This window comes from Buceros rhinoceros, unplaced genomic scaffold, assembly GCF_000710305.1.
Source record: "Buceros rhinoceros silvestris isolate BGI_N320 unplaced genomic scaffold, ASM71030v1 scaffold18584, whole genome shotgun sequence".
Lineage (NCBI taxonomy): Eukaryota > Metazoa > Chordata > Aves > Bucerotiformes > Bucerotidae > Buceros > Buceros rhinoceros.
In genome coordinates this window covers 7,214-18,909 of record NW_010410236.1, presented here as the reverse complement: position 1 = coordinate 18,909, position 11,696 = coordinate 7,214, and the positions used below count along the sequence as shown (strand labels likewise).

Sequence of the window (11,696 nt, the reverse complement as noted above, 5' to 3'; positions counted from 1 at the left end):
CTCGCCCGCGTCCCCGCGCCGCGGGAGCGCGTCGTCAGGGGGAAAGCGGTTGGAGACAGCCCCTCGTCACCCAGGGAGGCGACCCAGGTAACCCCTCCGGAGCCGTTATTCACTTCCCAGCAGCGGGAGCTGGCGGCTGAAAGAGAATGTAACACTCTCGCCTGTTCCTGTCCCGGCGGGGGAGCCCGCCGTGGGCCGCTGGCAGCGGGGTCAGCAGGGACGTTCTGTGACCCGCATCTCCGGCTGCGGTCCCTGGCCTGAAGGGCGGGTGTCATCCGCGTTGGGGGGTGCCCAAAGCATCGGAGCCCGGCTCTGTGCTGGGCTGGATCTGGCTGCTGCTCCCCTAGGGCTGTGTGTTATCAGTGTTATCCCCTTGCCTCCCCTGCAGATGGGGGAGGGAGCAGGCTCAGAGCCATTCGTGGCAGCGCTGGCGATGCGAGTTCTCACGCACCTGCAGAGAAGGTAAAAAGCAGTGCAGGCTGAGCCCCGGGCATCCGATTTATCACCAGCCAAAACATCCGGTTTCATCTGGGGACTGGGTATTATTTACTATCCCTTCGAAAGTCCATTTCAAAATGAGTCAAACCTAAACATTACAGATGCCTTCTTGCTTTCCCTCACCCCAAATTATTTACTGATTTTGGCCTGAATTTGGACATAAGGTTCTAGCAAGTTTATTCTTCCCTATAAAATGTTGCTCAGCTCAGCTTGCATCAGTGCAGCTGAGTTTGTAAGTGGAGGTACGAAGGCTGCTGCTCGGGGTGGCAGGGTCCTCTCTAGACCTGTAGATCCTGTCTGGGATCGCAGCTTCCTGGAAAAAGACACGGCAATGACTTTTAGATTTGTTTCCTGCTGCTTTACTTGGGTTGTTTCACTTCATAATAGAGGTAATACTCACTCCTTAAAAATAGTGACTGGTTTGTGTACATGCTGAGAGCTGTTGAAGTCAGAGAGCAAGGAGAAATCCCTCCAAGCCATGCACGGTGACCCTCTTGCCCCAGCTGAATGCTGGGGACTCCTCCCACATGAAACGTGGACGTGAGTTAAAAAACAAAACCTTTCAAAATGCAATGGGCAAGTCCCAAATCGGCCTACAAACTAGCCTCCCTCCCACCATGTAGGTAAAGAAATCAGCCCACAGGTTCAGCTTAAAATGTTGATTAGTTGACAGGGATGTCCCTCAAGCTTGCAAGGTAAACTGAAAGCTTGCAAAACAGGAAAACACAGAGACAGCTGCCAGCCAGCCTGGTCAGGTCACAACTCCTGCAGTAAACTCAGCGAAATCCCTTGCTTGAAGCACCAAGCTATGAACAGAGCTCCAGTATAGCATGATGCTGCAGCTGAACATGTTTGGAAAGACAACAAAAATGGTTTTTATTGGTTGCAGGAGTGCGGCAGGCAGGGAAGGTCTGGGCACAGGGCATTCTTCCCACACAGGCACTCTGCGAGGGGCACTGCCACCCACACCTGCGCCGTCTGACCGCTGCTGCTTTCACAAAAGCTTTGCCAGGAATTAATGCAGGGTCTTCACACAGAACTGTGAACTGCTTGCTTAAGGGCAGCAAGCAGCTGGGCCAGGGCTTTTGTCTTTTGTGCCTTGGTGTGGTTTTGGTTTTAGCAAAAGGGCGGTTAAAAAAGTATGGTTGTTACAGGAAACTCGGGGCGCCTCTGTGGTGATAGTAATATTTATGCATTGCACAGAGCTGCCACAAAGAATACCCCTGAAATCAAAACCACTTTCCTGACAAGAAATTTGGGCTGGCCACAAAACCGCATCTTCTGGCGTGTGTCCCTTTCATGAAGGCAAGCTTCAATTTCCCAGTTGAGAAGCTTGTAAACCGAGCAGCGCAATCAAACTCTCCCACATATTTTGAGGGGGAGGAGATTAATATCACAGAAGTGAATCACAAAGACTGGAAAAACAGAAAATGCAGAAGTAAGGTCATGGTTCACACCCAAGCTCTGTACCTTAACTCTGACCTTGGTGGAGAGCTGGTGGTCATATTTTGGGGTGTAAGAGGCACTTAGGTTCAGAGAAATAATTCTGGTAATGCTTCTTTGCACTAGTATCCTTTCTGAGTGCTCAGTCAGGGAACCGGGGAGATGTGGTGTTTCTCATCCTTGCTCCAACGCAGGCAGGAGTGGCAGGAACCATTCCTCCTGGCCAGGGAGGCCCCTGTGCAGCAAGGGCCTGACAGGACTGCTGCAGCAGTGGTGGTACTAGGGTCTCCCTGGAAGTGTATGAATAAGAATCCTAGTTTTGGAATGAAGCACATGGAAAAGCATCTAAACAAAATTCTTGTGTGTGGCAATGCATTAAGATATATTCCCACTTCCTCTCCCAAAGGGTGTGTGGTGCAGGAGGCATCAGTGTCCTGAGGTGGGGTTAACAACCCCTCCAAACAGAGGTCTGTGCCTATCCAGCCCCGGGGGAGTGTCTGGCACCCCGTACAGTTGCCCTGCATGACGGTAAGCGATGGAGCACAGGGTTCATTAGCCTGCCAGGATGCTGCCAGCAACACAGACGGCGCACGCAAAATACACGAGCGATTGCAGACAGCTTAGAGAATTATTTTTCCCAGCTGCTCGTGATTAACTTTAATGATGCAGATGGAGCTCCACGACACAGCCAGTCCTGAAGCAGCGGTGTTGTAATAGCCAGGAGGGACTAAGGGCGTGAGAGATGTGAGGTCCATAGCAGGAGGTTTCTCTGCTGAAGAAAGCTCCTCTACTTCTTTTGAAACAGTTGTTTTAAGAAAAGAGACTGCTCTCCTTCCAAACCCTCCCTCATTTAATCTTCTCTCCTTGTTGGTAAAACAGGTCACATAAAGTCACATTTTATCACAGGACACAAAGCAGCAGCTCATTACTGAGTTTCTCGATAAGTTCTGTCCTTCAACTTCTTCTCAGTGACTGCTGGTGGCTTTCTGCCTTAGGGACCAGGAGAGAATGCTCCAATGGAGAGGTTCCAGAAATTCATTTTACTTCCTCTCATCTTAACTGCCTCGCTACCAGGTAGGACATATTCATAACCTGTGAAATGAGCCACCATGGGCAAAATGTGTGGACTAGTTTTACAGCCGTGTAAATGGCAGTTACTGGTGATATCAGATTGAACAGTCAGTCCCACAGGGGGATTATTTAAACTGCTTGAAATTTTTAGGTTTGCATTTCAAGTCTGAATGCTCTGATGTCTTAGAGTGGGCTTCAATAAGCAGGAGTGAGCAGTGGGTGGGTTGGGAGGAGGTGGGGAGGCTGTTCTCTCTGACTTCCAGTGGTCAGGGATGTCCCACTCATTTTGCTTGAGTTCGCCTTCCTCCTGTCTGTTTGGGACTGCTTTTGAGGGGCCATCGGTAGAGATCAATATCAATAGCTGATTTTGCTTCCAGAAGTACGTGCAAATTATAATATTGCTAGTTTGCCTCCAATCTACATTTCACACGCCTGAGTTTCAAAGTGAATTCAGATAAAAGGTATCTTGGTGTCAGAGCTTTAAAGAAAATGTGAATATAAAGTGGCTAGTTGGGTAATGGAGTCAAGGCTGATTTTTTTTTTTTTTAAACTGTAGTCTAGCTACAAAGCCTGTTTTAACAGGCTTTGAAAGGAGGGAGGGAAGGGAGGGAGCAGTGGGATGAGAGGGAAGGTATTGTCATGGCTTAGTAACTGGTGAAAGGAAACAGAATGCAGGAATAAACATTGATTTTTCTGAGCAGAACGGTGTTACCAGTGGAGTTGCCCAGGGATGTGTGGTATTCAACAAGCTCTTAAACAACCTAGTGAAGAGGAGTGAACTGTGATGTGGCAGACTTTGCAGGTGGTGCAGAATTACTTAGGGCAGCCAAATCCAAAAAGAGACTAGGAAGATTTGCCAGAAAATGTCATGATGGCACGTGAGTAAGTAATAAAGGATCAGAAAACATTCAAGGCAAAGCATCGCTTAACTGCAGATGTCTAGTGGGGGAAAAGAGGAGGTATCTTAGAAAGAGAGTGAATTGCTGAAAAAGAGAAAATTTCACCATTTGGTGTCTTTGGCAAGGGTTGAACCTGGCAGAAACTGCAGAAAGATTATATCTTGAATACTGGATGTTCTGTTAGCCCTCCCATTTCAAAAAGGACATATTAAGTCCGAGAGAGATATAAAGTGTGACGGAGGTTATCAGAGGTATGAAGAGGCCTTCACTAGACCGGGATATTTTTCTGCTTATGAAAAAGAAGAAACAGTAAAAATTTTAAAAATTAATGATATGTTAAGGCAAATGGTCAAAAGTTATTCACAATTTCTCATAAAAAAAAAGAACTAGTGGCACCCAGTAGAACTATCAGAAGGAAGATTTAAGGCAAACCGAAGAATGTAGTTTTCCTCATAGTAATTAAATAGTGAAGCTCACAGTTACTGGATATGGCAGATACCGAATTATACATAGGCTGATGAAAGCTAGAAACAAATATCATGAAGAGAAGATGCATAGGGGCAGATGTAATCATTGGCTCAGGAAGTCCCTAGATCTCTTATTTTTGGACTGAGGAGTTATAACAAGGAAACCTCACTTTTTATTAGTTCTGTTTCTTGCACTGTCTTCCTAAGCATCCGGAGCAGGTAACTATGTCTTTCAGAGGATTTCTGTTACCCTGCACTGATGCTTTTAGCCCAGCACTCCTGTAATGGGTGTTTGTTTTGTTGCCCCACCTGCAAGCTGTACAAGGGTAGCAGACATTGTGCGTACTGTGTGGTGCAGCCATGGGAGCACACCCCACAGTGGAGAGAAAAAGCGTACTGCAGAAAGACAAGTGTTTCTCTTGGAAGAAGTATTGCTGGTCTCGGGATGTTGGGAGTCACAAGGCTGGCGGTGTGGCTAGGTAGACGAGGTGGCTGCACGGTGCAGCTGGTTTGAGCATCCCCCTGGGCAGACACAGCATGCCCTCTGGCAGCAATGACATTGCAGACCACAGGTCCGACATGCAGTGCAGGGTCTCCGCCTGCCGCCAAGATATTGGTGGTGGTGGTGCGCTACTCCAGACCCTTCCCACTGCAGACAAGAGGCACTGCAGCAAAGCCAGGAGAATCTGCAAGGAACATCTGTGGAACATGAGTAAGAGGAGATGAGAAGACACATGTGGGGGCTGTAGAGAGTTTTGTGTGCAAGTGGGTGGAAATATGTGTTGCTGAATACCAGTAGACTGGTATTACTTGACAGAAACATCCTGTAAGCATTTAAAAAGTCTTGTTAACATAAGCAAACAAGCTAGTCCTCTGCAGACTTTGACAAGCTCTATCCTATTTTGGTTTTCAAAAAGCTCAGCTGCAGGGCTGTTGGTTTTTGAAATAAACTTGACATATGCTAAAGAAAAATCTTACCAAATCCAAAACAATTTATTGCAGAGCTATTGCTGGAGCAGTGAGCCAGCAATGAGGCAGGGGAGGCAAAAGACAAGGTGGGGCGAGAAAGACTATAGAAAGAGTGAAGTGAGAAGGAAATTAAAACACTCTGGAAGGGAAAAAAAGTGGGAATTCAAACAGAAATAGCGGAGAATGAAGGGAGGAAGACAGAGACCAGATGTAAAAACTGAAGGATAAAAGGCAGTGTTTATGGAAGGGCAATATGGGTATAGAGGGGGAGATTATTTTGAATTATGATAATGAGGCTGAAAAGAGAGGAATCGTTATGGCAGAAGGATAGACGCATCCTGTCCTTCACTGCATTGTATCCAAATGGGTCACTTATAAAGCAGGTAGAAGAGTCAGCAGAGGAGAGGAGGGAATGAAAGGAAGGTAGCCATGTCTCAGTGCCCTTATTGCTGAAACCTTCAGCATGAAAAGTTGGTCCTTTAGTGTTAGCACAGAAGAAAATATATTGGTGATGAAGGGCAAGGGCATTTCTTTGGCAAATGAAATTCCCTCAGTACATCCAGGGAATGAGGCATGTTTTTGTTTCTTCAAAACCCACAGTCATGGGACAGTGAATTTGCGTGACAGAAGAGGGAGGAGTTGGTGTATACTCTGCTTACGGTTGGGAAGGACTGAGCAACTGAAATACCATAAATACCTATCAGTTTAAGCAAATTATCACCACTGGTGACTGCTTCACAAACAGTTAGTGATATGCCTCAAAGAAGGTGTCCTGACGCAGCTTTCTTCTTCCCAAGTCAAGGGGTAACACAGTATCATGAAGACTGCTTAACATGTTGCTGTTGCAAAGATGGCATTTGCTTGGTGGGATTTCATATTGGTTGTGTGTGGGGAAGCAGATGATAAACCATCTGTTAAATGCTGAACACATGTGAAAAGTGCAATCACAATCTAGTCCGAAGGTTTACTTACTCTGCAAGATATTTGTTAAGCTATACGTAATTGAAACTAGCACTAAAATTTTCCCCTTAGTGCAAGAACCAAGGTCCAGCAAAAGGACTTATAGGACTGCCTTAAAGCACTGGTAACTGGGTTGAGAACCCACTTCTGTCATGAATGTCCTCTTTGACCTTACACAAGTAACTTTATCAGTGTTTGTACGTAGCAATGGAACGTGCTGTTGGTTCAGGGCTCCACATGCTATTGCAGGATTAAAATAAAAGCAAAAAGATAAAGAAGCAAAGTTAAAACCACCAAAAATGTTCTGGAAGCAAGTCGAGAAGGCTCAGGAAGATCTTTTGAGCTACGTCCCACTCCTCAGTTCTCCTGCCACCAATAGGATCCCCATACAGAGCTTATGGACTTGTTCCCAAGCTCACAGAAATCAGTGAGAAACCATCTATTGCTCCAGCAGATATGGATGGTGGAAGAAGATGTAAATCCTACCATACTTATGGACTGATAAGAAATTACTGTATTATATTAATGAAGAAATAACTCATATCTACCTCCCTATACTGTCCTGACTGTCTGAAGAAAACAAAAGCAATATTAGCCATGTATTTTTAGAGCTGATGATCACTGATTATTCATTATAAGGTTAAATTTCAGGACTGTAATGGAACTCACAGACATGATCTCATGGAAAATGATTGATTAACAGCTAGCAGTGTACTGAAAGTCACATCATTTATCCAGAACCATGGCAAATCATGGCTCCTTAAAAAAGTGAAGTGTTTGCACAGGCAGGGAAATAAATGACAAATGCACAGAGATCAGTTTGCATTAGCAGTGTGGCTAAGTACTGCAGCTCCTGTTTCCTGAGCAACTAAACGCATTTTGGTGTTAAGGAAGTTTATTCATGGCTGTGTCTGTCATCATGGTAGCTGTTTACGTCCACTTCAAACAGTCAGGAAGACTTCAAAAAAGTGTAAAAATAAAAAAACCTCAGCACAGGAACGTGTTATAGACACCGTAGATGTACGGGGAGTAGTTTCATAAAGGCTGGCTACAATATGAGTTAAGTAAAAATAGATAATTCAAAGACATGTTTGAGCTTAGGACAGCGTCTCAGCCCTGGTAGTATTAAGACGAGAATAGAAATCATGACAACTGGATGTTGAATATCAGGGAAGAGGGCCGTATTATGTGATAAGTGGTCTCACTGGAATGCACCTCTTCAGTGCTTGTTCATTAGAAAGCCCGTAGCTCTGTAAATTATGCCAATCCCTAACATTCAGAAAGTGATCGATAGAAAAGAGAGGAGATGGCTTTTAGGCATGTTGTTGGGTTAACTGTTTGTAAAGGAATGTGTTAAGGTATGCATATAGATTTGGTTGCTGGGTCCATCTTCAAGCTGTTCATATTTTAAAGCATTTCAGTTCACTTTTACAAGTCCGAAGAGAGCTGAATAAATACTACTGGGAAAAAAAAGCTATTTAAGTTGAACAGAAATACGTTTTACTGTATCTTATCTGGCTTTATCAGCTATCAGTGGAAGTGAAGTTTGCTTTTCATTTAATGTTTTATTGCTCACACACAGATATACTTTGGAGAATGAGGTGCATGGCAGAGGTAACATAACCCAGAAAGGTGGAAAATTTTTGTCAAGGTTTCTGTAAACATGAGAGAACCCAGAGTCAATCATACAACGAACCAGAGAGAGCTAGGTTTGTATAATCCTGGAAAACAAAGAATGAAAAGGCTCTTGTCTGTAAATACGTGCAGTGGGTGGGAGGAAAGAGAGGAGCTGTTTATATTAAGGAACAATTCTTTGCACAAACCTGGTTAGATATACACTGCCTAGAATTAAATGTGAGCTGGGAAATTAGAAAATAATCTTGACATTGGAGCAATGAGACTACAGCCCCTACGCCCTGTGTGTGTTCAGCAAGGTTCTGGTTGCAATGTCGTAGCTGAGATTGGGCTCTGGTTCCATTTACACAACTATTAAACATCTCTTTTGTGTGAAACAGTACAGCATATTCTCTCCCACTCGTATCAGCTATTGACTGAAATATTAAATTTTCAATAATTTATAATTAGTCCATTAATGTATAAACTACCTAAAATGTACAAAACCTGGGTTGAATGAAACCTTTAAAAACAACTTCATTGTCCTGCATACTCTTAACAAGGGAATAATAGCCATTTCAGACTTTCTTTCTCCTGGAAAATAATTGAACACTTATTCTCAAGCCCGATTTGCAGACATGGGGTTTTAATTAGACTGCTACAGACTGTAGTATCTAATTGCTGTAATTATGCAGACTAGAGCCTGAATCATTACGGGTAGCGCTGGCAATCCTGGTGTGTCCTCAGCATGAATGTTTCCCAGCAAGTGATGAAAAACTCACTGGTGAGGTAGATCTTGCTGGCAGGAGAGATCGCTGCTTGGTCTGCAGGGATCTGGTGAAATCTCCATCCTTGGAAATACTCAAAATTTGACTTGGCAAGGCCCTGTGCAAATGGCCTAACTATAAAGCTAGCTCTGCTTGGAGCAGAGGGTTGCTAGAGATTTCCCAAAGTCCCTTGCCACCGAAACCTTACAATACCCCCATCAAAGAGCAACTCTCTTACAGTGAGGCCAAAAGGGAGCAGATCCAAGCTTAGAGGCGGGTGAAGAGACGATAACAGCTCTGGGGAAGGAGGAGGAGCTGCACCCAGCAGGATGCATGAAGATGAGATGAACCTTGGTGAGAGCAGGGCCTGCAATGTCAGTCCTCTCCCTCCTCTTCCACTCCACCTTCACAGCCAGCAGGGCTGTGGGTGGCAGTGGCTTGGGAAAATGACTGGCTTAGGAGAGTGTACTATTTTGGGCTCTTCAATAGAGCAAAGATGTTGGTAAACTCTTTCAAGTTCTGTTCCCTAAGACACCAACAAAATAATCTGGGATGTTCTTAGAGTGTGAAGGTTTGTCCCTCGAGAAAGGGGTATGTCAAGTTCTCTCTCTGAGGAATGCTTTACAATTTGCCCACCTTCAGAATGGCACCATCTCTTTCAGTCACTGAAGTCACAGCTACTGCTTTGAAAAAGAGGGTCTCTGCCTTTGTCCTTCCTTCACTTTTTGCTTGTCAGAAATGAGTGCTTCTGCCTTCCCGTGCACAGTCTGTTTGGGGGACAGCTGCACCATCATTTCTCCAAGGGCAATGGGAGGCCCTGGGTCTGTTGAGGAGGAAAGATAAACAAAATTCCTTCATTAGAAAGAAACATTCTATTCTGAAAAATAGTAGCCAAAATTCATACTACCTTTTAAGGAACTAAAACTCGTGTATTACAACAACTCTGGTTAACAGAAAGCCTGAGAAGTTGGTTAAGTATGTATGTCATACATGCGTGAGAGGCAGATGAATAGGGGAAAGAGCATAGAAGGATATATGCTGGGGCTGCAAAAAATCGGTGGCAATCTGAGGCATGGAAAAGGACCAGTTACATACTCCTTTATTTAAAGTCTAGAGAGCTCATGTATTTGTCTATGTAAAAGTGGTAAATTTTTCTTTCAACAAAGTGATAAGTCAGCTTCTTAGTGAATCACTGAAGAGAGACAGGTGATTTTGGTGTTGGAGGAGAGGCAAAAAATCGAATGCATCTTTAAAGAAAACCACTTATCTAAGCTGGAGCTGGAAGATTAGATTGTACATCTCCATCTCTGAATTGGTTAAGATCGTTTAAGCTACACAAACCTGTTCATCTTGGGGATCCTTTATAACAACTAGCATTTGACCACTGCTTACTGCTGTGGAATTAGCATTACTCAGTTGCAATTTCAATGCACCACAGGTATCTTTAACTACTTACTGGCAAGCATTATAGAATCTGACAAGAATGTTTTCCTGAAACTATCAGGTACTGACAACTGTGGGAGGTGAAGTGCTAGCTCAGCTGAATCACCTCTCTCTCCTGGTGCCTGACTAAAATGCTCCTAGGGAATAATATTATTTGAACCAGGGTGCTTGGCTTTTCAACCTTAAATGCTGGCAATAAAAATTAAGTCAAAGGCCTTTGGTGGTGGTGTGGTATAAGTATTTACCGACTGTGTTTTTTTCTTCCTTCCAGGTCTTGGCTTTTGTTACTCTGTTATAAATGGCCCTACTAATGCAACAGTCCTTGCTGGTTCAGAAGCCCGGTTTAATTGCACTGTGTCGGTAGGATGGGTAATTCTCATCTGGCTGTCCAATGGAAATCCTGTCCTCACTGTCATCAATTCTCAAGGAGCTGTTGAAACATCAGACCGCTTCACCTCTCAAAATTATACCAGTAGCAATGAGTTTACCTCGGAGCTGATCATCCACAACACCCAGCTAAGCGACTCTGGAAAAATAGAATGCAGCACCCAGCAACCTAGTGAGAGCAGATTTGCATTTCTTTCTGTTCAAGGTGTGTATAGCCACCAAGAGAATGCTATTTTAGTATACTTAAAGGAATCCTCTGATGAATTGCTCAAATTATCCTGGTGAAGGAGTACATGCTGTCATTTACTATCCTTTGCCTCCTGTCCTCCTTGTCTTACTTTTACTCTCAAAGCAGGTGTCAGAGTCACATTTGGAGTGCCACTAACAAAGGTTATAACTACCCTTGTTTTTTCCTGTTACATTTCTTGTTCTTTATAGGATTGCATTAAAATGCCTGAAGGCTATATCAGGCCCACCAGCAGTCAGTCAAAAATTATATTTTGGCTAGAAACAGTATGGATTACCCCTACGCCCATCTTTGCACAGGAACCTTCTGCTGTCTTTAGGGCCGACCTCCCTCTTACTTTCTGACTCAGACTGTATCCATCCTGAGTTTGATTTAATGGCATGTAGAAGTAAAGCCCTTGAGACACAAGGCTATACTCTTCTTATGATTGTTGATGCAAGCTACCATTTCCAAGGAAAAAAATAGTTCCCTCATATCAAGCCCCTGTATACAAGACCTCTTCCTCCTCTCTGAAGCATCAATAGTGACAGCGTGCAGCCAGTCAAGAAAGATCTAACCACCAGACACTATCCATTTGTTGAAGAGATGCTTCAGCAATGAGAACATCTCATCATCTACCTGTAAATCTTTCCTGATAAAACCTGAGCATACTTAAACCTTAGAAGGAAACACTGTTACTTCATTATGTTGTCTGTCAGCTGGAAATATATCAGGATGGCTAAAAAGTATAATTCCCTGTTTTTTATTGAAGAGGTACTGAAAGCTGAGACTTGTGCTTTAGACATACTGGACAATGTGTCTTCAAAGACATAATATCTGCATGTTTATATCATGCCTCTGGTATATCTGTGTTAATAATGATTGTTTTTACTTCATATACAAAGGCATAGGTATTTCTGGGTAGCATGATGAGATTTAAAACTGTCAGCAG

At 43.9% G+C, this 11,696-nt stretch overlaps 1 protein-coding gene across 1 annotated transcript in view; it reads left to right on the top strand.

Moving 5' to 3' along the window:
• The first annotated feature begins 2,957 nt into the window (after positions 1 to 2,957).
• Positions 2,958 to 11,696, top strand: part of IGSF5 (immunoglobulin superfamily, member 5) — a 14,577-nt gene continuing 5,838 nt past the window's right edge. The window contains exons 1-2 of the mRNA XM_010135548.1: positions 2,958 to 3,015; positions 10,403 to 10,723. Coding sequence (XP_010133850.1) covers positions 2,958 to 3,015; positions 10,403 to 10,723 — 379 coding nt within the window. The remainder of the gene's footprint in view (positions 3,016 to 10,402; positions 10,724 to 11,696) is intronic.